This window comes from Lepidochelys olivacea, assembly GCF_965140295.1.
Source record: "Lepidochelys olivacea isolate rLepOli2 genome assembly, chromosome: 18".
NCBI classification, from domain to species: domain Eukaryota; kingdom Metazoa; phylum Chordata; order Testudines; family Cheloniidae; genus Lepidochelys; species Lepidochelys olivacea.
The window spans coordinates 8,728,496-8,755,455 of NC_140428.1; the positions used below are offsets into that span (position 1 = coordinate 8,728,496).

At 46.5% G+C, this 26,960-nt stretch overlaps 1 protein-coding gene across 6 annotated transcripts in view; it reads left to right on the plus strand.

Moving 5' to 3' along the window:
- Positions 1-26,960, plus strand: part of TMEM269 (transmembrane protein 269) — a 45,516-nt gene that overhangs the window by 6,321 nt on the left and 12,235 nt on the right. For 4 of the 6 annotated variants that reach the window (XM_084651754.1, XM_084651753.1, XM_084651755.1 and 1 more), the window contains 3 exons: positions 3,924-3,994; positions 18,009-18,156; positions 23,201-23,298. In XM_084651754.1, the coding sequence (XP_084507880.1) occupies positions 3,970-3,994; positions 18,009-18,156; positions 23,201-23,298 (271 nt within the window). In that variant the 5' untranslated portion in view covers positions 3,924-3,969. Of the gene's footprint in view, positions 1-3,923; positions 3,995-15,079; positions 16,520-18,008; positions 18,157-23,200; positions 23,299-26,960 lie in introns of those variants that run through there. The other 2 variants (XM_084651756.1, XM_084651757.1) reach the window with 2 other exon arrangements.

The following is a 26,960-nucleotide window of genomic DNA, read 5'->3' on the forward strand; positions in this document are numbered from 1 at the left end:
AAGACAAACCTGGCACATCCAGTGCAGGTCACAACAGCTGAACACCCCCCGTCCATGTTACCTTCCTTCTACGAGCTTCCTCAGGAGTTGTAAAAAGAAAAGGAGTACTTGTGGCACCTTAGAGACTAACCAATTTATTTGAGCATAAGCTTTCGTGAGCTACATCCGATGAAGTGAGCTGTAGCTCACCAAAGCTTATGCTCAAATAAATTGGTTAGTCTCTAAGGTGCCACAAGTACTCCTTTTCTTTTTGCGAATACAGATTAACACGGCTGTTACTCTGAAACCTCTCAGGAGTTGTAGTGACTACTCAGAGAAGCCTGCAAGATGTAAGCCTCAGTGAGCTCTCCCCGGGCAAACTCCCAGACAAACTCCCTCTGTTAGCCTCTCTGCTGTTCGCTGGTTTGCAGCTGACTGGCTTTTTATAACAGTCGGGCCCTCTCAAGGCTCACCTCTGAACAAAGCATGCCTAATTCACACTTTGCAAACAACCAATCAAGCACACGGTCAAACTGTCCCCACAACAGACATTCAGATACTCACCAACACGGCCTCCCTAATGCAGCCCTTAGCGTACCTCCTCTCAGGCAGATCCCAGGCAAACTCCCTCTGTTAGCCTCTCTGCTGTTCGCCACTCAGCTGGTTCGCAGCTGACTGACTTTTTAGAACAGTTTCCTCTCCCTTCACCTGATTTTTACATCAGTATTATGCCAATAACTTTGGTGCCATTCCTTGATTCCCACGAGGGTAAATGAGAGGAGAACCTGGCCCAGGGCCCCTAATGGTCACTGACTATGGGCTGCCGGGCAATGCTCTCTCCTCGCCGTCTAATCGCCTTCATAGTGGCATTGGGGCTGCTTTGTCTGCAGAAGATATTAATAGCCCAGATTGTCCAATTTATCCTGTTACCTTCTTGGTGGGGACAACCAGAGCTGCCTATGGTGCTTTCTTATTGTTCTCCACAGGGGGAGCCTTCCCAGAGGAAAACTTGTTTTTCTTCTAAGCTTACCCTGCAGATTGAGTAGCTTTTAGTAAAGCAGTAGAAGAATGTCCAGTCCGGGTGAGGCATTTACAAAAGATGGGCACAGCTTGACCAGCCAAGCTCCTCCTTTCCCTTCCAGTGGCTGGGACTGACGGGAGATTTCTCATGCTGTCCAGGCCAAAGTGCAATAAATGCAAGAGCTGTCTGAGTGATTTGCAAAACTGATCACTTTGGTCCCTTACAGTCAGGCCTTTTTCCTCCTGGTTCATAGAATCATAGAATACCAGGCTTGGAAGGGACTCACGAGGTATCTAGTCCAACCCCTTGCTCAAAGCGGGACCAATCCCCAACTAAATCATCCTAGCCAGGGCTTTGTCAACCCTGACCTTAAAACCTCGAAGGAAGGAGATTCTACCACCTCCCTAGGTAACACAGTCCAGTGTTGGCATTCTGTTGCCATGGGCTCTTATTGCAAGTGACTTGGTGGGATAAAGGCACTGGATTTAGTAGGTGTCTCTTACAAAGGAAGTGGTACTTGTGTGATGGATTACGCTGATCAAAAGGATTTAGAGTGGCTAAAAATCTACCCACTGCCAATAAAAAAGGGCCTGATCATGTTCTGAGGTTAGAAGGAGTACTTGCAAGTTTTTTACCTGACAAGCTCTGGTGTGGAGGGTGGAACGAGAAGAAGACTAGCCCAGAGGGTTGCTCCAAAGTTTTCTCTGAACTACACCAACCTTCTGAGCCCCCTTCCATCCCCGAACTGCAGCTCAGACCTTCCTTTCCCTCTAAACTTTTGAAAAGCTGTCACATGTGCAATCTGGCCTCCCCTAACATTCACCCCTTCTCCACACCACTTGCCAGATGCTGCAGGTGGCTACATCTCCAATACACATGCAAGTTCCCCCTTTCCCATTGCCCCTGTCTCTCCTGGCCCACTCTGCCTCCCCGGGACCTCCCTCCCATTGCTTCTGGCCCCCAGCTGTGTCCCCCTCCCCTCCCAATTGCTCCTGGCTCCCACTGCCTCCCCTAGTCCATGACCCCGGCCTCTACTGCCTCCCCACCCATCCTCCCGGTCCCCGCTGTTCCCCCTGGGCTCCCCAGCCATCGCCCTTGGGCCCCACTGCCTCCCCCCATTGTCCCAAACTCCCTTCCATGGCCGGCCTCACAGCCCCACCCTGCTTCTTGTCTTTTGACCACACCCCCACCCCCACCCGCTCTGGGCAGTGAAGGCCGACCCTGGTTGGATCCATCTGCTATTGTCCCTCAATTCACTCATCCTTGCACTTTAAAACTTCCCCGTTTTCATGCTCTAGAACAGAGGTGGGCAAACTACAGGCCACATCTGGCCTGCGGGACCCTCCTGCCTGGCCTGGGAGGCTGTCCCCCGGCCCCTCCCCTGCAGCCTCCACTCACTGCACGGCCGGCAGCATGATGCTTCGGGTGGGGGGGCTGCGAGCTCCTGGGGCAGAGCAGCTGCAGAGCCCGGCCTGACCCTGGGCTCTGCGCTGCGCGGTGAGGGGGCAGGGAGAAGGGCGGGTTGGCTAGAGGGCAGGGGAGTTTGGGGGGTTGGTCAGCGGGTGGGGGGGTGGATAGGGGTCGGGGTGGTCAGAGGGCAGGGAACAGGGGGGATTGAATGGGGGCAGAGGTCTCAGGGGGGTAGTCAGGGAACAGGGGGGGTTGGATGGGGCAGGGGTCCCGGGGGGCTGTCAGGGGGCAAGAAGTGGGGGGGGGGCACGCCTCCCTCCCCTAACTGGCCCTCCATACAATTTCCAAAACCTGATGCGGCCCTCAGGCCAAAAAGTTTGCCCGCCCCTGCTCTAGAATGATAACATTGCATCTCCGAAACCTCGGAGCAGTCTCTGAACCCTGGGATTTCAGGAGCGCAATGCACTGCGGGATGAAAATACCAGGGAAGTCTCCGACTGCAGGGACATGTAACTGGATCCAGCAGAGGATAAACTTTTCTTCAGGCTTAAATCTTGTTTTTCGAACAGGGCCTTATAGCAAAATCACTTTTAGTCCATCTCTGCCACTTACTCTTACTGTATCTATATGTTAATTATCAGTTTCCTTAAAGTTTTTCTCTGTGTAAGAGGGAAGGGTTGTTTAATTATTTAACAGTGCGTTTCTAAACTTAATAAATTGTCTTTCAAATCTCAGGGATTCTTTTGTATAAGCAAGTTTTGTCTTGAAATTGCACAAGCACTAATCTTCCTTTCAGACTACAGTAATTACCATAATACCCTGTGGAATTGTCCCCAGATCAGTCCTAGGAAGTTTCATTCTGAGCCTAGTGCAGGCTGGGTTAGGAATTCTGCTCCCACTCCGTATCAGTGGGATTTAAACCCCCAACTCATCTCGGCCCCTTGGAAGACCCAGCCTGTGAGTTTAGTAGTGCCATGTGGATGCTCACTTTATGCAGCAATGACAAAGCTCAAACTCACGCACAGAATCTCAGCGCTTTGCTTTCAGGGGGTTCTAGGACCAAATGCTCCCGCGGAAGCACAGCGGTGGGGGCTGTCACAGGAGACCAGGAAGCAATCTATTTGCTAGTTGAGCCTGCTTCTGTCAGCTGAGAGCATTGTTTGTTTAACTGTGTGAAGCAAGCTTTGGCCTCGTGCTAATGAGGTGTTGTGCCAGCAAGCAGAAATGCTGAGCTGTATTGTTCCGAAGGATATGCCCGTCTCTGGTGTGTAGCTTTTATACTTCTGGCCACTAGGGAAGTTTGGGTATTTGGTACAACAGCACTTCTTGAAAGTGTTTTTTGTTGTGCTTTGGTAACAAGTCTCGCACACGGTGGGTGTATTTAGATGCAGGCAGAGCCTTCCCCAGTTAATTGGCCTTTTATAATACCCATTTGGTAACTGAGATGAGCAATTTGGGCAATGATCACTAGATGCTGTGAGCATGATCTAACCTCTGTAAATGTTTTTATTAGTCTTCAGTAGTAGAAGAGTGCAGTATCCCATAATAATTCAGCAAAGATGTGGATGGTGTCGCCCCCTTCTGGTGAGTACTTCTTGAAACTTTGAGCATGTCTTACTCCTTTCTGCATACTGATCTACTGATCCAACTCTTTTTCTTTTTTTTTTCACTGAAAACACCAACAAACAAACCAGCATCCATAAAACTTGAGAACCAGAGAGGAAGCATGGAGCAAATGTTCAATTTATCATGCAAAGATGTTTAGTTGCCAGAGGTTTGTTAGTGTATAGATGAGGACGAGGGGAGAAAAGATTTCATTTTAGACCAGAAACTGCAAAGAGACAACCACCAAGCTTGTCCAGTAGTTCTTGCAGCTGGTTGGAAAATGGTGGGAATTTGTGAATGTTTTTGTACACCCCCTGCTCATCACTTGTTTTGGGGTCAGAATTTCAAAACTTTTCACCCACTTCTGGTCATTTTTGGCCAGTTGTGTTGCCCTTCTTAATGGGACCTTTTTTCTGGCTTTGATTACGGTTTGAGCAGAGGGAAGGAGTTGTAGTCTGAAATCCTGCAGAGCTACCAGACTGCAACTCCACAGATCCTGGGATTGTGGCATAGGCAGGCAGTGGTCCCTGGGTTTCCCATTTCCCCCTCTGCCAACCGCTCGATTCTTCCGAAGCCATTCTGACACTGGCTCTGCACCTCCCACACATGTTCACCCCATACTGTCCTAGATGAGGAATTGAAGGGGAAGCTGGAGTTCTCAGAATCCACCAGCTTAAAGTGGAGCATCTGGTCCCAGCACACCCCTTCGTACTCCGCAGAGCCCCAGCCCTGTGGATGCTTGTGGAGGGACAGTTTATAGAGGAAAGGAGCACAGAGCAGAGTCACCGTGCCCTGCTTTCCACACCCTTTCTTCCTGCCTGTTCCTGGTGACTTTAGTTCCCCCCTCTCCCCCTGGCCGAAGTATAAGGTACAGCCAGCCCTTGGGCTGAAATGTGGCCTACCAGGCTTAGCCACACAAAGAACTACACAACATGTAGATGTAAGATTTGGGGCTAGTCTACAGTGGCAACGTAACATGGCTTGTATGGTCACAGCAGAGCCACCTCCACGGGGGACGCAGCTCCCAGCGCTGGGGCACTGTCTACACGGGCGCTTTGCCAGTGTAGACAAGCCCTTAATTACTTGTGATTAACAATCCACTGGCATGTGGGGTTTATTACTCTGGTACAACTGAGACAAGGTGTAAAAAGATGAATTCAGCCAAAAGTCATTCCCCTTCTTTTCAGTACTTCATGGAAAAAATAAAACTTGACCTCTTATTAATGGCAGTAGCTCCTGTCATCTGAAGTCCCAAGAACAGGAGACTTCATTGCACTTAATGTACAAACCTATAGGAAGACATGGTTTCTGTCTCAAAGAGCTTAAAATATTAAACATAATCATTTAACATTCTGGCCAGCCTGGCCTGCTGGGGTCTCAGTGTAATTTTAACGTGTGTTTGTGTGTATTAAAATCCCCCCCCCCCCCCAAATGCACTGTAAGTGTTGGTTTGACAAGGAACAAAGCCTGGAGATTGAAAGTTAAGCCTGACACTGTTCTTGTACTTGGGGCCCAGTCCATTTCCTGTTGAAATCCATGAGTCTTTCCATGGAATTTAATGGCTCTTGGATCAGGGCCTTTTCTGTCTCCTTTTGTGATAGGCTGACCAAGGAGCCAAATAGCTATATTCTGCGATGGGTGCATGCGACTCTCCTTGAAGTCATTAGGAGCCGTGCACACACATCCAAAGGCAGCATTTGGTCTGTAATGTGTGATTCTGTGATGTCCATAAAGTTCCTTCCTTGATATTGCTGAGGTTGGTTTGTTTGTGGTGGTTTTAACGTAGGTTTGAGTTTTCTCTTTCCTCACTGGTCGCCATGTCTGTGTTCTAGAAGGTTTTTCACACAACCATTCCTGGGCATGATCCATCTTTACTTCTGAACTTTCACAATCCGATTTGAATGATCGTGTAACTACTAATGACCAAACAACCCCCCAGCGACAGTTCCCTTCCAAGATAGCCGGTCCCTATGCTGTCACATGCTGCCCTCCACCTAATGAGGAAACAAGTAGGAAAACACAGGTTCTGAATTAGCATTTCTTCAGCTCCCCTAAAACACAGTATGTGCCAAGGGAGCATTTTTACTTAGAAATCCTCTCCTGAATGGCCCTACAGTATCAGGATTGTGTGATATTGCTAGTTTTTAAATGTCTCTGACTATTTCCTTTTTTTCACATTCACTCCACTGGAGGTATACAACTAGAGAGGCTCTGTGTGCTGCTTATGAGAGAATCTAGCTGGCTCATGTGATATCTGCTTCTCTCCTACTATCCTTTTTCCCCCTGCTAGCCTAACGCAGACTGCAGTCAGCTTGAACTAGCAATTGTGTACTCCTGTGCAGTTGGTAAGGGTGAGTTCCGTCTGCTTTGAACGAGAGAGGTGATTGCATTGGGGAACAGGAATTGGATCCTCTTTTAAATACTTCCTTCTAACAGCCAAGGAATACACTGGATGTAGCTGAGTCATGCAAAACCACTGTCTTTAAGATTTGAATGGAGACGGGTTTAAATTTCTTAAACTGTAATTTCTGTTTTGCTTGGTTGCAGAATGACTGGATTTGGAGCATGAGATTAGCTTTCACAGCCTCTCCGTGCAACAGTTTCTCCATTGGGTTAAGATGCCAGCGTTCGGTTGAAATTAATCATGGGTGAAATCCCCTCTTCCCCCCCTCCCCCCCCACCCCACAGAAGGATTACACGAGAGCAATACAGCCGTGCTGTCCTGTGTACCTGGGATGCAATTTTGAAACTTGTCCTGAATCATTCTTGTGACCCTGAGCCCAGACTGTGTGTTTTCTCTGGTAGTGATGTCAATCAGGGCAAACACCACATGAAGTCGATGGCATTATGCTGGTGTAAAAGCAGGATAAGTGAGATCAGAATCTGGCCTTGGGTGTCTCCCCAGTCTCAATAGGTCTAATTATACCCATCTATTTGACAGTGTCACAGAATCCATCCTGTGCCACAGAAGTGCATTTCATTTTTTTAAAAAGTGCTCATCCCTGTGTTTGCCAGATAATCTTTTAAGTGTGAACTGAGCCTACATCAATGCAAAATTGTCTTGCTGATTATGCAGCCGGCTGGGAACAACATCTGAGAGATGGTGACTAGCCCCATTCATGTCAGTGGCGTGTTGGCTATTGATGGCTGATGATGAAAATTCAAATGCTCCTGTTTAACTCTTTCACTCTAGCAAGTTAATTCAGCTAATATGTCCAGCCCATGCCTTCCTAGTTGCCAAAACCTCAGCTTCTCCCTGACATCTTCTGCACTGCAGTTGAGTTGCCAATACACAGTGCTTTGCAAATATTGTGGGAGTGGAAAACAAATTCATTTTAATGTAGATATAAATAATGCAGGAGCTTCCGTAGTGATTGTATGAAGCATTTTCATATGTAATTGAAAAAAAGCCTTTAAAAGAAACCACATTTTCCTGAAGCTGCTGCAGAATTTCTACGTTTCAGCACTGGGGTCCCATAGAAATCAGGGGACCTTGCTGTAGAAGGTAGAGGAATAGACAGTCTCTTAATTATGTCCCATTCACATCAGCATGAACAACGGAGTTAGCAGAGATAGTGTTTAAATCCTGTGCGACTGATTCTGATTGCACTTTGTGGTGGAAAAACTAGTGTAATGCCATTAACCTCATTGATGTTACTGCTGATTAACACTAGTTTATGTGAGTGAGAAGTTGTGTGTTCTACCCCCATTTGCATAGGTGTAAATGGCTGCACAAGACGTAAGACAGTGGAGAGGCAGGTCCTTGGGGACGATAGTGCAGGCAGGGAATGCAGATCAGGCTGTTGTCTCTTTGCCACTCAGCTCCCTGTATTATTAGAGAACAGAGGGGTGACATGTCTTGTTTAATTGTGGCTGGAAATTGATAACTTGCTTTGTAAGCAGCACATTTCATGCTTTCGTGAACAGGTGAGAGAGGGGGAAGCACGTTCATATTTTAAAGGTAACTTTGCTGAAAGGCTTTTGCTTGGTAGACTGAGATAATTGAAGTCATACAAAATTAGTTATAGTGAGACTAAGGGGAATTTTACTGCAAATCTGTCCTTTAAAAGGACACTGAGGTTTAAGTTCCATTTTTCTTGCTGATTAATCACCCTTTGGGAACTTGATGATACTGAAATTCCCTTATCAGAATTATGTTCTTTAAAACTTGCATGCATGACTGCTGGGTGACTTGCATGGGTTTTTTCTTATCTGAGAAAATAGCATTTAAGTATTGAGCTGTTAATGAATTATGTAGGTTTTTGCAAATACAAGTTAGCTCTTTGGGTCTACCAACCTTGATGTCCCTTTTAATGGGATTTACTGAAGGAAAATGTATTGATCATAGCATCTAAGCATGCTGGCTTTTCTGAAGGCTTGTCTACACTACCGCGCAGGGTCAGTCTAGGATATGGAACTTCAGCTACGTGAATAGCGTAGCTGATGTCGACATACTCAGATCTACTTGTGGTAAGACGACAGCTGACGCTCTCCCATCGACTCAGCATGTGCCTCTCGTTCTGGTGGAGTACCGGAGTCGACAGAAGAGCGTTCAGCGGTCGATTTATCGCGTCTATACCTGATCCAGCAGGTAGTGTAGACAAGCCCTGAGTTTAGCTCTCCAAATTGGGGAGAGTGGGAGGAGTTACTTTAATTTAGTCTGACCACAGTTTCTAGGGGTTCTTAGACTCAGCCTTTGCATCAACCCATGCCAGCTGTTAAAAAGCTCTGAGGCTACCATAACAAAGCTCATGTTTTGAAACCTAGATGACGTTTTTTCAAGTACAAGGTGGTGATCCAGAATATGGTAGGTTCCTGATGGACAGGAAGGCCCCTCTGGGTTGGAAGCACAAACAGTTGCTTCACTGGAAACAAAAATAGCAGTTTACCACTTAATCTTCATCGGAGTCTACTGCAGCAACATTATTCCAAGAAGCAAAATCTCCTATCCTGCCATTTACCTATGAGACACGTTTCCCCTATTCCTTTGCAAGTCACTCCGATTCCCTCTTACCTAGTGGAGAATTGTCACTGTTGGTATAAAACTGAGTGAAGGGGACCAAAAAGGGGTGTGTGTCACCTTAACAGGCATACTTTGGATCTGAACCTGTAAGAGAGGTAGGTCACCAATATTCATAAACTATAAAACTACCTCCTGCAGGGCCAGGATCTCAGCTGGTGCAAATTGGCGCAAAGTCATTGGCGCTACACCCGTTTACATCACCTGAGAATCAGGCCCACAATGGCTTCCTGGCAGGTGAAACTGCATGCTCTTAGAATTGACTTTGAATTTGTTTCCCCTGCTCAATGGCACCACTTTGAGCATGCCCAGCAGGGACACTGGAAAACCTTCTAGAGCCTTCACTGCTCTCCTCTTCCTTTGCAGAGTTTCCCCTAAGCTCTACGGAGGGGTTGATGATGTCATTTTCTGCACCAACTCCTCCATTCATCCCTGTTCCTTAAAGACTTTGCTCCCCTCTTAACCAGCTCTAAAACTAACTCCACAGGGAGCCAACTACGCTCTATTGTACATTTGAGGCTGCATATTCGGACATCTGGGAACTTGTCCACACCTTTACCTAAAATCTTAGGGGAAACCCTGCATTATCTCTTGTCACTTCCTTTTCAATATGCCAATGTGTAAATTTATGAGAAATAACTATATTCATTTCAGCCAGAAGAGTGCCTCCTGCTAGACTTACATTGGATTTGAATACGATCTAAACCTATCCTAGAACTATTTTATTGTTTTAAACCTCTTTCTGACTCTTCTACTGTGGATCATCCGAGCTTGGCTATCTTGTTTTCAGTTTATATGAAGAGGCATGTTTGCTCTCTGTCTAGCTGTTCCTGCAGGAAGCCACAAAAAGCTACAATTTTGAAAGCCACGTTAAACCATGTCACAATTAAAATAAGCCAGCCGTGCAAGAAGCCCACTTGCATAGTACTGTGTGTACTGTGCACAAAGAACCCCCGTTCCCTTTTTCAGACACTTTCTTGGCACCATCGAGTGTTAGCTGGATGGAGAGAGACAGAATTTTTCTTCAGATTCACTAGGGTCTCAATATCATTTTGCTGAGCTAGCATTTTGTTTTTTAAATTCAAGATTGGAAACTCGGAGAAAAGACTATTTGAAGTGGGAATTTCCACAAGAAGATTTTCTCTGTAGAAGGGTATAGGTTAGGCAATATGTTGCTTGCAACCTGGATGACTTAGTGAGGATTTGCCTTCTTGGTCTGTCTTGGGACAATTCATGTATAATGAGCTCATTGGCTTGGACAGCTCATGTTGGAAATGCTCCAAGAACCAGAGGCATTCTCCTATCTCTCTAGCAATGGTGTTCTGTATTCGGAAATAGAGGCGCCCAAAGTTCCTGCTAAGCTGCGCGGCCACGCAGCAAGCTATAAAGGGCCGCACAGGTGGGGGGAGGGGAGCAAGTTGGGGAATGCAGGGCTGCCATGGGCCTCTGCCCCTGCCCCAGAGCTGCTGCTGGTGGGGAGAGGGCTGGGGGGAGTCCTCTGGCCCCAGGCCCAGAACAGCCTGCATCCCAAACTCCTCATCTCTGGCCCCACCCCAGAGCCTGCATCCCCAGCTGGAGCTCTCACCCCCGCACCACAACCCTCTGCCCCAGCCCTGAGCCCCCTTCTGCACCCCAAACTCCTCATCCCTGACTCTTCCCCAGAGCCTGCATCCCCAGCCCTGAGACCCCTTCCACACTCCTAACCCCAATCCCACCAAACATCACCTCCATATTGGTACACATAACAAAATTCATTCTGCCCATGGATGGGAAAAATTAGAGGGAAGTTGCAGGAGCCCAGCCTGCCTTTGGCCTCTACTGAGAACTTCTACTGACTTCCACAGGAGAGGCCCATGTGCATCCAAAGGTAGAATGTGGCCCATATGGCATGGGGACCTGATCTGGCCCCATTGGAAAGACTCATTGACTTCAGTGGGAGCTGGATTGTGCCTTTAATGTGGGGAGGCTAGACTGCCTCACACCACGCCGGACACACTGAGCCTGATCCTCCTGTCACACTGGGGAAACGTTGCTGAAGCCAGTGGAGTCTCATTGATGCTATAGGAGAATCAGGCCCTGTGGACATGGGAGTGGGATGTTGATAGTTAACACTCATTGGTTGAATGTTTTAACCTCCTTCCCCCAAGTAATCACAGTTGATGCAAGTGTACACAGGTTATTGTGAAAGACACTGCTCAAAAGTGGAACAAACTTGCCTTACTGGAGGCCAGTGGATAATCCCTTTTTTACAACAGAAAGGTAAAGAAATGCCAATTTCATACTTGGATTTGTTTTTTTGTTTTTTTTTTTTTTTGGTTTGTTTTTAAAACCCTTTGAGCACCCTCTCTCCATGTTCTGTTACTGCTGATGCCAGCAGCCGGCCATTGTGATGCCAAAAGCATCGTTGGATATCAAGATTCTGATCCTTTTGTTGCTGCTTTTCTCTGTTTTCACTGATAGTTAAAATCCAAGATTTCTGCTGGGGAGGATTCCTGTCTGCAACAACTCTGAGGTGGTTAGTAACCCCGCAGTTCATATTGGGCCGGGAGGTTTCATTAATTCGACAGGGCTCTTCAGAAGAACTAAGTTTTAACTCTTGGGGGATGGGCTGATATTTAACTTGAAAGAGAATAATAGGAGAATACACTTCTGTGGGCCACATCCGTCAGCCCTTATTCCGACCACTGAAGGTAATGGACTGGATTCAGATCTTATTTAGCCTGATGTACATTGAAAATGACAAGTAATCCTGGCAGAGTTACTCTGGATCTACACCAGCAAAACTCCGAGACAATCCATTCAAAGGGGAGTTTGGAGTAAGGATTTAGCTTATTTAAACTAAATGTCTGCCCTATTTTGTGACATGGCTGAAAGGAGTTAACGTAAGTCTATGGGCCTGATTCTCCTCTCACTTTCCTCCGTTTTACAGCACTGTAACTCGACTTCAGTGGAGTTACTCTTGTTTTTTGCTCTTACTTACACCAGAATGACTAACGAGTGATACTACTGCAAGTCAGTGGAAGTTAGACTTGTATGCATCTGGTGAGATGAATCAGGTCCTATAACTTGAGGGCCCAGTCCAGTTCCATTAAAGTCAATGGCAAAACTTGTGTTGACCTCTATGGGAGCAGGGAAATGAGAGGGGAGGAAGAGGACAAATAATTTTAAAAGTTACACTGTGGAGTCCATTCTCTGTCACGCTGTCGAACTCCGTTGGCATAAATAGGCATAATGTGTGTGCTCAAGGTTGTCTCATACGTCTAGTGAATTATCAGTTTTGATGGCTGCTTTGTTGGATAACTACCAAGAATATCTATCTAAGCATCTTGAAATTCACCAGGTAGCCCTCAAGGCTACTCACTTGTGATCTGACTGAAGACCATCAAGCTGGCTGCTATTGCGGCGCTGAGGAATATATCCTGCTATTTTTTCCTGACACTTCTTTCCAGATGTTATGGGCTGAAGAAGGGTCAGTGATGACAGTTCTGAGGCTACTTTAATAAGGCTGGATTTTCACTGATGTCACAGTACGGGCTTATAATAGGTTTAGAGTTCTTTATTTAATGGCCTGACTTAATTAGTCCCCCTGCAACTATGGAGTGACGCAAAGAATTAACCTATGTAAACAACCCTGCTCAGCCCTCCTTTTTAAGACCCCTCTTCTGAATGCCCTAATTTTGGTTCAGGATATGGTGTTTTCTCAAACTTATCTTGTAAGAATGAGGTTATAAAGAGTGAAAGTCATCCTAGTGCAGAGGGCCTAAACAAGGCCCCTTGTTACGGGTCTAGTGGTGTACTGGAGTTTATACAGGCCCCCTTGGGATTGGGGTGACATTGATCCCAAGAGTTAGCCAGGGTTAGTGTGCAAAGGCTGGATCCTTCAGGGCTTTCTTCTGCAAAGCTTCATTAAAGTCAGTTGGAGCCTTTCCTGAGTAGGGAATGCAATATCAGGCCCTAAATGAGTGTAAGTGAATGAAGACATCTGGCGTGGGGGATTTATTTATACCCACGTTGCATGGACGTGAAGGACTGCACAGGGCATGAGTCTCACCTCCTCTGTATGGTGATGTAGCTCCGCTGACATTAGTGAGTTACTCTGGGTTTGTACCAGTGTGCGTGAGGGGAAAATCAGGCCTCTAGGCCTTTGGTAGGTTTCTGTTAACGCTCAGTCAAGACCCTGTTGTATGCTCCCTGTGAAAATAACTGTTTCATAATAAATAAAACTTGAGCCAGTATCAGTGGTAGAATAAAAAAAAACCAGCAAGCTGCTGCCTGGCAGATTCAGTTCAGAGGTTCTGTTTCTTCTGAAGAAGCTCATAATGTGGGAGAACAGCTGTTGTACATCAAATCATAATAATGAAAAAAAAATCCCAGCAGAGATCTTGGATGTTTTTAAATTTTGGACTTGTAACGGTATTGGCATCTAAGGAAAAGACACTTGCAAGGCTCATTCTGGGAATTTTCTAGCATGAGCCAGATCCACCTGTGTGTCTGAAGACAAAACACTTTCATGACATTTGCAATAATTTTCGGCCTACCTCTCAACTGTGACAGAAAATCATAGAGATGGGGAAAGGTCCACTTGGTATGGGGTGAGAACAGGTGTCCTATCAGGGGTTGTTCCTTAAATAGATTTAAGTATTTTGTTTAATTCAGCTGGAAAAGCTGAAGGAGTAAAACTGAATATCCGTGGTTAGATTTTTAAATTTAATACGCTGTGAGGGTCTCTTGTTAATGTTGCATCTGTTGCATTTGGCTGCATGTTAGTTGCTGAATTCCAACAAAAGCAACAAATAAAATCAGGTGGGTGGTGATTATTGAGTAGGGGCAGGGGTGTGTGTGACTGCGCAGTGTTCAATACACTAGGCATTCAAAGGCAGAGGGAATAGTACCTGATGATGAAATAATTTATAGGCAAAGAAGTCTTTTTTTTGTCTTTAAACATCACAGATGTGTTCCATTTGAGAGGTATAGTATGAACTGTGATGTCCACTTATTGCACCAAACTAAGGAGCTGTTAACTGGTGTTTTGGGATATGAATGAAGAGAGCTGTTCACTTAAAATACTATTTTAGCACATAAAACATGCACTATATTATGCCCATCTTGCCATTGTGCCTCCAGAGTATGTTGCTAAACAGGATCTGGCTGGGTCTGTACCTGAATAGGAATTCTCCAAGGATCATCTGAGGTTCTTCTGCAAAATTACATAGGGAAGACAAAAATTTCATCTTGGGTAGACCCCAAATCCAGGTAGGGAAAGGTCAAGATATTTTGCAACTCTCCCTACAACATGACTGCACTGTCCTTGCAATAGAGAGGGAGAACAAGCTCCCTTCTAATTGAGAGAGGAAACAAAGTCCCGGTGCTAAAGGTTCCTGCTGGAATATATAGAATGCAGGTGAATTAACATAAAACAAAGCAAACTGGTACAAAGCGGAATGTGTGTAACCCAGGAAAACACTCTGCAGGCTGGAATGAGTGGGTCTCAGAATAGAAGGCTCAGTCTTTCACTCTGGGTGATACCCACCCTGTATGGAGGGTCGCTTGCAAGGCACTCTGGTGTTCTTAAGTCCTACATAAACCCTATTTTCAAGAGTTAAATGGGATTTAAATGGTACATAGGCCCTTGCAAGTGGGTCTTCTGCCCCAGGCTTAGTTTCAGTTGCTGAAAACCCAGAGCCCCAGTTTTCAATGGAATGCCCAATACAAGATCTGATGCCAAGTCGCTTGTAACATACAAAACTACATTCAAGCCTAGTACAAACCCATTAAAGTCAATGGTGTTACAAAGGGATGAATTTTGCTCCAGAGAAGAAAATGAGCGATTGAATAAAATGATTGAAACTGGCTTCTTACCATTGGCTGCTGTTTTCAGTTCCCATAGTTGCACAAAGGTGGACAAGTTAGGGCAGGGGCATTTTTTTCTTTTGTTCCTGCCCTTCCCTGCTGTTTTGTGGTGTTTTTTTTTTTTTTTTTGTGCATATAGGCGGCCTTCTATTTCTTTGATAAACAGTGATATTGGAGTCTTTACATTACTGAGATGAAAAGTTAAAGTGCAATTATAATCTATTTAAAAATGTTATTTCTTTATTGCTGTTCCCAATCTCCAACCAGCAGCACAATTAAAAAAGCACTCGAGATAGAGAGACAAGACTCTTCCCTTGGTTGTATCTACTGAATTGTGTGGGAGTGCACGGGTGTAATCTTGTAAACAGCCTTATCCCTGCAAATATAATGAGCCAGTATCACCAGTACATTTTGTATCACCACACCACAGTCTTCAACAACCATTTAAACCAAGTTTGCAACATAAAGGAGCTAGGTGGCTGCAAACTTGGTTTAAATGGTTGTTGAAGACTGGTTTATTGCTGCTTTTAATCATTGTAACAGTACAGAGCAGCCAAAGTGAGGTGGCAAATTTGGTCCCAAATCTACAAATAGACATGCATTTAATTCATATGGAATCACCTCGATTTCTTGTATGTTACTTGCCTCTCTTTCCATGGTGTCTGTAACCTTTGACATTTCTCTTAGCTTGTGGTAAAAGAGCACAGCCTACAAAAATGGAACAGATGCTAAATGAACCAACAGCCCAGCTGTTCAGCTTTTGATGGTTACAAAAGAATCTGTCCTTTACATTTCATTTCTTACAGAATATTTTTCAGGAAGTTCATTTGAAAATTTGGATGTAATTGACTGCTCCCCACAAGCCCTAAGTACAGGAAACATTTTTACCTTGGGAGATCTGTTAGTAGGTATCTCATTTCAGTGATTCGTGAGCATTACTTTGACAATCAGTTTGGTTTTAGTCAATCAAACATTTCAAATGCACACACTGATGTAAATGGTGCCTCTTCTAACCAATTTTTTGCTGTGTTTTATGTTAATCTAAATGGGGTTGTTTCTAATGTGGGGTAAATAGACTTCGTAGTCCTCCAGGTGCATGTTTTATCTGCTCAAGTATTAGGTTTAAGTGGACTAGTTCCCTCGGTTCCTCTGACTTTGCCTAGAATGGACACAGCTTTACAGTTTTGATGGGATGTTTAACAGTTATTTTTTAAAAACTAACTTGTGCTTTTGTACAAAGATCAAGCAAGTGAGCAGGCCGCTGAAGTTTAAAAAGAATAAGCCTGACTGCAGATGGTACCTCCAAATGGGGGCCCAATGGCTGCCTCGTGGGAAACTTGTTTTCACGAGAGAAAGTGCTAGTGAAACTTTGATAAAGATGTGTCTTACACGTTACTGGCTTTTACTGTATTGTCCCAGTATGAGCCTTGGGAGGGCTTGAAGGGAGGGCGGTAAAGCCGTATACACCAATCTGACTCGTTTCACATTGATGGCTTTTGCTCTGACATGCTGTTTTCTTTCAGATGAAGAATCTCATGAACTTGCCTGGCTTTGGAAACACGTCAAGGGCAGGGTGCAAAACACACTAGTAGGACATGACCCTTAACCTTTTTCTCTAAAGAGTAGCCCTATAGGTATATAAGATAAATAGAGCTTAAAACGTGGGGTTGGTTTTATTGTAAGTTTTGGTTTTTGGTTTTTTTCCTAAGTAAAAATGTTTCTTTTAGTGGTTGGGTGTGGGGGAGTAAAATAGAAACAGCTTTAAGAATTTTCTGATAAGCTTTTTTAAAAAATGCATATTCAATTGTATAATTGTGGCACATGGTTATAGAATGGGGTGAATGAAAGCCACTGGGGCAGCTGGGCTGAACATCTGAAGAGTGAATTGCTCATTTGTGATGTTATCTCTGGCTGCGGTGGTTTAGAACTCAACTGATGTGGTCCCCCCCCCCCAATGTCTTGCAAAACTAACGTGCATAAACTCCCATCACTTTCGGCCAGCACAAGCCCTATGCTCCATTTAAACCCAATTTTGATGACTTCAGTGGTGCGTAGGCTTTGTGCTAGCCCCCTGCACAGGAATGTCCCCTTCCTATGAATAAAAAGTCTACAGAGGTAGCAGTTCTCCTGGACTACTACCTGAGATGACATCTTAATGTTGCAGTCTTTCCTCCCCTCTGTAACATGCTATTCAGGGGAGGGGGGGCTAAAAGGACAGAGGAAAGCAAAAGGCATCTATCCCTATGAATATATACAGGTGTGCATATATAAGAATGCAAGGGCTGCAACTGGCCAGATCATCGCAAGTGAGTGAAGCTGAGCTGAGTGAGGACATGCAGTGACTAGAAATTAGGCAGGTGTGAAACTATAAGGCTTGAAAGTGCATGAAAATACTCTGGGCAGCATGTATGGTTTTTAAAAGACAACTCTGGGAGCTAATCTCATGTTAATCGTCTCATGATGTGGGGCAGAAGGGCTACAGCCAGGCTGGCACTTCAGCATTGACAGCTGCCAAAGGAAGCACCAAGATGAGTGCTGACCCCTTTAATGGCAGAGGAACTGCTGGCTGTCTCGGGTCTCCCCACGAAGAAGAGGAGTCAGGTACTAATTTACACACCAATAGCCGGAAAACTCCCCTCTTTGTAAGGCTGTCCCAAAACAAACTTTTTTGAAGGAAGGATCTAAATATAGAGCATTGGAGTTGCGGGGCACTAGTCCTTGTCCCTGTTCCACCACTTTTGCATCAATTCTTTAAAATCCAAACTGGGCTGCGATTGGTATTTAGTGTTTTATTGGCTTTACTTTTATTTAAGGAAAAAAACCTATAAGGCCAAGAAGCTCCTGTCCCCTTGTAACAGCTGTTCTGTGTCCCAGGACACATTGCAATAGGATCCCTATAAGAAACCTAGCTCCATGTTCACACAATAAAATCAGCCTTCTCTAAGACTCCCTCAGCTTGACCCTAGACGCGATTCACAGATACTTGGGGAATTTAACTATAGACTCAACGCTGATCCATTGGGCCTCTCCTGTTCTTCAAGGATCTGTGCTTAAATAATTTCCTTTTGAAAGGCAGCCGCAAAGGTCTTCTCGTCCTGACTCTCTCCCCCTGCTGGGTTCCAGGTATATTTCACCACTTTAAGAAGCTGTTCCTGAGTGAGCAAGCAGGCCGAGCCCAGGCTCTGGAGTTTGTCCGCAAGAATGTCGCCAATGCCCTCTCTGTGGCTAACCTGATCATGGGTCTGTCTTCCATCCTCTGCAGTCTAAATGGGTATGTCTGGGTCTGGGGCTTCACACAGTGTCGTGATTTCATGGGAAGGACTGCATAATTGGCAGGGGTGGAGGGAGGGACAGGGAATCCGCATTATAATCAATGGCAAAACTTCTGTTTGCCCCACTGGGGGAAGGGTCTGGGCCGGTAAGGCCATCTTTACGTTTGAAAAGACTACAGGGGTGTGAATGGCAGAGTGCACCAAAGGTCTGCACGCTAACTGCCCCGTGGACACTCCTGCTGCAAACCAAAAAGGACCGAGTGCACGTGAATTCAGTCTTTCCACCAGGACTGTGTTAATGTGAACTAGGAACCTTTTAGTTCACACCCACAGCGTGTGCAGGGGGCAGCTAAAGAGCCGCTCTGGTGAGCTCTGCAGTTCGTACCCCCGTAGCTGCACTGCGGTGCTGTGTAGACAAACCATTTGCTAACAGGTGTGCATTTCAAAACGTGACATTTTGTCCTCGTGTGGGCGTGGCCTAAGGTGACCAGGTTGCGTTGATGTCCCCTGACATCTCCAAGGTGACGGCTATCGGCGCTGGTGAGGGGTGGCTGTTGCCACAAGGTATTTCTGTGCTATGTCCTGCCATGATTTATACCCTCTGCCCCCTTGTGGACTTCAGTGGAATGCCTGGACTGTAAATCAGGATAAGAATTGGCCTATGTACCGTAAAATTCTCTGCACTGCATTACCAGTGTGCTGCCAAAGTATCTCCTCTAGGCTCAGTGAGCAACACGGTAGGTAGGAAAGAAAAGAGACCTGACGAGGTAACAAAACAGCAAAGTGATTGAAGAGAGTTAAACAGGCACAGGGGAATATATTCAAGGTTGTCTTCCTCCCGTAGGAGTGGGAATTTCCATCAATTTCTGCAGGATGCCAAAGGGGCCTTTACTTATACATTGTCCTGTAAGGATACCCAGCTAAAAATATTCCTTGAACTTGTTAATTTATACGGTGCATCCGGAATTGACTGCCCAGTCCAGCAGCCCTACTCAGATACAGCTCCTGTTGACATCACTGTAGAGATCTGCCTCAGTTCAGACTGCTAACTCGGGGTCTGAAATCTCATCGGGGCTTGTCAAACAGGGAATCGTGTCTGCTCATAAAATAGAATAAAAAGGAAAGAGGTGGTCATCCCAGACTTTTGCCCTCCAGGCAAACATTTGAAATGTTCTTTGATAGAACAACAAATAGCACTGCATGGCCTAAGAGTTATTTCCATGTGATATCACTTTTGTGCTGTTTCGTTCAGGAGTGGGAATCCCAGGGAGACACTTTCCTGGAGCAGAGCCAACGTGGCAGTCTAGTGTGCAGTTGTTGCTCTCCTTAGCTTCACTTTAAGCCTGTCTGCAGCTACAAAAACAGAGTTGGAGGCTTGGTTACAGCTCAGTAAAAGGGCTGGTTTCTTAGTCCCTGTCACGGAGTCCCTGGATGATGCTCTGGAACTGCTCCCCATGAAGCCAGTCAGGACTCTGGGGCAGTTGCCTTCCTGTGAGCAGCCTGTCTTCAGGACACACAGCTCACACAGCTTCCACCTTCCTGGGTCTGACCTCGGAGCATTCAGCCTACTCTGCCCCTCCGTGCGCTTCCCATTGCGAGTCCACTCAGGCGGGCTCCTGGGGAAGCCAGAGGGTCCTGCACCCCAACTCCGCAGTCAGACGTGACTCTCAGCCAGCCAGTAAAACAGAGGTTTATTAGATGACAGGAACATGGTCTAAAACAGAGCTTGCAGGTGCAGAGAACAGGACCCCTCAGCTGGGTCCATTTTGGGGGGCAGTGAGCCAGACAACCACGTCTGCCCTTCACTCCATGTCCCAGCCAGCCCCCAATTGAACCTCCCTCCAGCCCCTCCTCCTCTGGGCTTTGTCCATTTCCTGGGCCAGGAGGTCACCTGATTCCTTTGTTTTCCAACCCTTTAGCTCTCACCTTGCAGGGGGGAAGGGCCCAGGCCATCAGTTGCCAGGAAACAGGGTGTCGGCCATCCTCTGTGTCCAGACTCCTGCACACACATGCCCTCTAGGGCTCTGCAGTGATTATACACCCTTACCCCACCACCTAGATACTTAAGAACTGCCTAGGGGAAACTGAGGCACCCCCACACTATTCAGAGGAAACATTAAGAACAGTCCCACTTTGTCACAGTCCCCCATAGTGTAAATTGGCGTAGTTCCACTGACTAGAGTAAAGCTCTGTAATTGAGCTTTGGTCACATGCCAGGCTTTAGCTTCGTTATGTGACCTGGTTACAATACGGCTAGCTCCTGTCCACACTACAGATCTGATCGTGGTGTACATGACTCTGTTGTGGTAACACAGATGGCTCCCTAATGCACAATTTATGTTAATATTAAAAAGAAAAGGAGTACTTGTGGCACCCTAGAGACTAACCAATTTATTTGTGCATGAGCTTTCGTAAGCTACAGCTCACTTTATTGGATGCAACCGATGAAGTGAGCTGTAGCTCACGAAAGCTCATGCTCAAATAAATTGGTTAGTCTCTAGGGTGCCACAAGTACTCCTTTTCTTTTTGCGAATACAGACTAACACGGCTGTTACTCTGAAACCTGTTAATATTAAAGTGAGGGGGGAAGGGAGATGTCAAGCAATAGAGCCCCCAAATTTAGGTTTGGGTGTTTTTTAAACAAAAAACTTAGTCTATAAAATCAAAAGGAACATTTATTATTCAACACTTAGCTCAGGTGGGAGGAGATTCTGCTTTCATAACTGGAGGAGCTGAGTTCTATCCTGGCTGGCAGTGCAAAGGGCCAGGAGTTCACGGTATGCAGTGTAGTGAAAACTATGAAATTACAATACAAACATTTTGATCCATGGGGCAAACAAAAATTGTGCAAGAGAGAACATAATAGGACAACCCAGTACCTATTTTGGATATTTCTATAACACCTATTACTGTCGTTTCTAAGTGGTATTAAACCACACAATTTGGGGTTTGCACCCAAATATCCCATTTATGAATAGAGGTCTACTTAAATCATGGAGAAATCACAAATTTTTCACGAGTTGGTCATGGCATAAATAGCAAATTTTGCAGATGTCTTCAGACGTCAGCATTTCTCAAACAGGAGGTCCTGACCCAAAAGAGGGTCTCAAGACTATTGTAGCGGGGGCATGAGAGCAGTAGCTGGGGGCCGGGCACCCCGCTCTGAAGGTAGCGCTGCTGCCAACAGAAGTAAGGACGGTTCCCTTCTGTTGTGCTGCCTTCAGAGCTGGGTGCCGGCGAGCAGCCACCACTCTCCATCCGCCCAGGTCTGAAGGCAGCGCAGAAGAAAGGGTGGCAATACCGTGACCCCCCTACAATAGCAAGATTTCTCAGGGGAGACCAGATTTCATGGTGCATGACATGTTTTTCATGGCTGTGAATTTGGTAAGGCCCTTTTCATGAATCATATTTAGGAACCTCTGCGATCATCGAATGCCTGCAGGGAAATGTATTAGCTCTGTTTGGACGAGAGACGCTCACCCTTTCTCCCTCAAGGTGAAGTGAACACAACAAATTAGGTAGATGGGGATGACAGATGAACAGATACTCCTTGAAGGGCAGGGATTCTGTTGCCGTTTGGATACCACCTTGTCCCACAGCAACCAAATGGAGATCGTACCTCAGCAGCCTAAGGGATGTGCCTGGTGCACAGGAATGAATAAATGCGGCGCTTATGAAAGCAGCGAAGCCATGAGTGGCGAGTGGAGCCCCACTCCACCCCTTCCCCTTGCTCCCCTCCACGGCCAGAGCCCTGAAACCACCCTGCCCCCCCCCCCCACTGCCAAAGGAGCCCCGTGCCAGCCGGAGCCCTGAGGGGGGGGCCCCCCAACCTGCTTAGAGGAGCCCTGGGCTGGCCAGAGCCACCGCGACCACACCTCCCCTCTGCAGACCCCAAGCCTCCCCATGGGAAAATTCAAAAGCTGTTGTCGTCTCTCTTCCAGAAGAGGAACCTGAGATTTTGCTATGCCCCATGCAGGTTCTGGGGCAGCTGAGAGGCGGTATGTCTTACTCAGCTTCCTGGGTTCATCTCCCTGGAGTCTAGCGAGTTACTGATGAACCCAGGAAGCTGAGTAGCACATTCCGCTGCCTCAGCCACCCCAGAACCTGCATGGGGCATAATAAAAAGCAAAAATTTCCCCCACCAAACCCACAACAGGGGTCCGGCAGCAGTGGCTGCATGAGGGGAGGCTGAGTCTGTTGTTCTCGCCGCCCATGAGTGATGCCTTGGCCAGATGTTACAGTAACTCCCAGAGCCCAGGAAGTCGTAGCACTGTACTGCTAGTCAGTATCCTGTTACTAAGTTGGACCAAATTCTGTCCTCCATTTACACCTGGGAGGGACAGAGATACAACTTGAACAAAAACAGAGGGGCCCTTGGAAGGACAATGCAGGAGATCCATAGGCACGTTGGGGGGACATCAGCAGGAGAGTGAAGAGCTGTGGAGGGACTTATTTTGCGCTTCAAAAATGATTGCCCCCATGCTAAGGCATCTTGCAACGCTCCCCTGCCAAATCTGTTTTGGCTGCTTGATCTCCCTGGGAAGCTCTTACGCACTTTAATCCGGTTCAGTCAAGGCCATGCCATCCCGGACACACTGCTGACTGCCCTCCTCCTCCCCTGTGTGATTATCCTCTAATGCTTCCCTATTAAAGCCTATCAGCCCCTGCCTGTGGTCAAGGTCAAGGACGTCCCCTTCTTCCAAGGCTGAGCAAGTGGCATGTGTATGGAACAGGACTCTTGTCTCCCCCACATCACAGAGTGGAATTTGCTCCTCCCCTTCCCGAGAGCCTGTGTGAACAAGACAGCAGGAGGTGCGGGCAGGCCCCTGGGAGAGCTACTGCTTGGGAGGTGGGAAAGGCAGCGTGTATCAGAAGACCTGGGCGTGAGCTCTGACTTCAGTCTCCTGCACTGATGCAGAGCCATGCGCATTCCAGCTTCACAGGCTGTCTCCCAGCAACCCTGCTCTTGTTGCCTGTTATAAACCTCCGAACCTGACGTAGTCATGGAGACCCTAATGTCCTTCCCTTGCTCTTGTCCTCTAGGCAATACCACTGTGCTTGCTGGCTGCTCCTGATCGGGTTCCTGCTTGACCTAGCTGACGGAGCGGTTGCTAGGCAACTGAATGCTTGCTCAGCCCTGGGTGAGTTCCATCTTGTCGTCCTTTAGAAGCTCAGAATACGAGGCCTGTTGCTCAGGCTGTGAGACAGGCAGTGTCCAATCTACTTAATGAACAAACGAGACATAACAGGTGCACTCATCCCTGTCGGGCAGGATAAATTGCACCCTAGGGATAAAATTAGCCCACGGGCTGTATTGCTACCCCATCACTGCACAACCAGACAGTGGGTTTTCAAGCACAGAGACTGTTGTGCCAGGTAATCGTTACACACGTTGGTGTTGGGGGCTTCTTGCTAAACGTAGGGTCGTTTGCCTGTAGAATTTCTGAGATTTCGGTCAGGATTCTGTGCTTTAAAAGCATTCTTCAGAATCGCAGTTAGTCCCCAATTTGCCTGGAACGTATTAGAATCCAGAGGATTTCAGATTATGTCCTTTTTTAATTCTAGCCTTCCTTGTTGCAAATTGAAACACCAAAACTCAATAGCCATTAACATGGTGCCTCTCCTGGTAGTCAATCAGCAGCAGCAGTTTCTCCAGTCGTTCTCGTAAATGATGGCATTGCAGACAGGCCGTTATGAATCACTAAAACAACCATATCAGTTTGAGCTGTCGGTATGGAAAACACAGGTGGGGAGCAAATTCCGTGTGGGAGGGGAAAATAACAGGCCTTGACCCTGGCGTCTGGACATAGAGAGGAAACATACTGCATCCCTGTCCAGAGACTGTGGAATGGAGACTTCTGCTGCACTCTTCCCCTTGACTCCACTTCCAGTGGGGATCCACATATGTGGATGGGTGCTCTCCATTCATCTTCCACCATCAGATTGACTGCAAAGAGCCCTTGTTTCTGGCTTGGCCCAAGATCCATGTGAAACTCTGGAGTGGTGAGTCTTGCCGATGGGTGGGTTTAAAACCCTTCTAATTCTGCAGGGAGGCAACTTCCCTGTATCGCCAATAAATGATCTGATGGGGAAACTGAGAGAAACCTCCCTTAGTTTTCTATTGCCACCTGTTTTTTTTCCCACCCAACTATTTGGGCCATAGTGATTGCTCTACGTCAACTCCTGCAGCATGCTAATGGAAGAGTCTGTTTGGAGGCAGAGGAGAGAAATTGTATATTAGATCCAAATTTCCAGTGCAGTCCGCCTTCATCTGTTATCCTTCAGACCAGCGCGAAGAGAGTTATATGGTATGGTTCTAGGTTTTCCAGGCCTGCTGTACCACAGGAGTATGTGAATACAGAATCAGCCTTGCAAAGGCAGAGGGCTAAATATAGTATTCAAAAGATAAGTTCATGAGATGGGTAGGGATCTGGAGTCCAGTGCTACACTTTTAACCCACCCAAAGCCTCCACTGCAGTCACTGGGATCAGATTCGCCATTGCCCTGCACTTGGGGGAGTCTTTTACACAAGTGCAAAGTGAGTATAAACTCCCGCTCCCAAATCTGAATGGTGGCATTTAACACCTGTGTTGGACTGGTGTGAATGATTGCCCCAGGGCAACACTGAATTGGGCTTTGGGAGTGCAAGGACTATACAGCCAGGCCCCTGGACATTCCCAGGTTGTTTCTCTATGATGGACTCTCTGTGCCCCATGTAGGATTGTCCTGTGCATGTAGCCAGGTAAGTCCATGTTTGGGAGTAGAGCAGCATGCGTAGGGTTGAGCTGTGGACACTGCCTCCATCTGAGCAACTCGGCCTCTGGCCCCACTGGCTCACTGGTTTCCTGGGAAAAAGGCGTTGTGGTGCTCTCCAGGTTTGTTGTCTCTCAGCGACTCTAGATCAGGTGTGCTTGGTTTATAAGCAGCATTTTTCTAACTGGCAGCCCTGCCAGGTGCCCTTGGGAACCAGGAGTCAAGCTAGGTTGTTCCATAAGGCTCAGGGGGTCAACAGTTCTGACGATACGCAGGCCAGAACCGACTCCTGCTCCCTCTGCTGTAGCTTGGCTCTCCAGGGCCAATGGGAATGAAAACAACTACACTTATTTTAGTCAGTGAAGTTGGCAGATGAGGCTTTGATACACCCAGGGAGCATAGAAGAAGGTGCCAATTTTAAAAGAAAGGGTCTTCAGGGAAAACGAAGACCAAGTCCTAAAAACGGAGCTTGAACTCCTCTTCTCTTGCAGACAGTAACTCTTTGGGGCTGGGTTTAACTGTCTAGTGCAGTAAAAGTCTTTTGTGTCTTACAGAACAAATAATTGCTACTAATAATAATTTTGGCCCCCAAGACGAATGAAGTAAAAGTATCTGCTCGGGGGAGTAGAGTATCCAGAGCTTTAAACTTACAATAAAAAAACCCAGACCTCTGTCCTAGTACTCTTTCAGGGGAGGAAAGCAGAAACATAGGAAGACACCATACCAGCTCAGACCCCTGGTCCTTCTAGTCCTGTATTCTGCCCCTGACATGCCCAGCCCCATAACCAGATGCCTCAGGAAGGTGCACGAACCCTCTTGGCTGGCAGATGTGGGCTAATTGAACCTCCACGTGAATGTCTTGTTCTAACCCCATATAATCAGAGATCAGGCTAAGCCTTGCAGCATCCAGTTTTATATCCCTCCCTTCCAAAATTTCTTTTGTTAGCATTAGTTATTGTAATGCTGAATATTCTTGTTCTCGATCCCTTGTTGAATGTTACCAACTTCTTGGCCTCAACAACAGCCTAGCAATGAGTTTCACAGACTCAATGTGTAAATGAGGCCCACTGTGTAAAGGATTTTCTTTTATCAGTTTTGAATTTGTCACATTTCAATGTTATTGAATGGTCCCTTGTTCTGGTGTTATGAAAGAGCAAGAACAGAAGCTCTCTTAATTACCTTCTCCAGACCAATTCCTCTTCCTCCTTTCCTGCAGCACCTCCTGTCTCCCATAACTCTAGACTGTGCTGGTGCTATTTATGCCCTGTCCTTCCCCATTGACTCAAACCCATCTTGTGGTGGCACCAATTCTGGTGTCTCATGCTCTAGGGTGTGGTTTACTTCTGACTGTGCTGTGCACCAAGACACTTGCACAAGTCAATGGGGAGCCTCCACTGGAAGCTTGGCAAGTACAGGAAGTGGGGAAAGCAGAGGACTGCCTTTCTCTTAGCCAGTACTTGGTTAGTGCTGGCTCTGTCCAACTATCTGAATTGGCAGGATTAATTGTAAATGGTGGCTGCCTCCAGTACCTGGTAATCTTGGGAGTGTGGGACTCTGACTTGTCCTCAGGTGTGGGTGGGTTTGTGCCAGGGCAGGGAAACAGGTTATGCCTTTGACAGTCCTCAGCTGAAGTAAGCAGGAAAGTTCTTAAGCCAAAGGGCACCTACTCTTTGTAGATTAATAGACTCCAAGGCCAGACAGGACCATTGTGATCATCTGGTCTGACCTCCGATATTACACAGGCCAGAGAAGTTACCTAAAATAATTCCTAGAGCAGATATTTTAGAAAAACGCTGAATCTTGATTTTAAAATTCTCAGTGACAGAGAATCCACCACAACCTTTGGTAAATTGTTGCAGTAGTTAATTCCCCGCACTGTTAAAATTTTAGACCTAATATCCAGTCTGAATTTGTCTAGCTTCAACTTCCAGCCACTGAATCGTGTTAGCTCTTTCTCTGCTAGATTGAAGAACCCATTATTAAGCAGTTGTGCCCTGTGTAGGTACTTACAGACTGTGATCAAGTCACCCCTTAACCTTCTCTTTGTTAA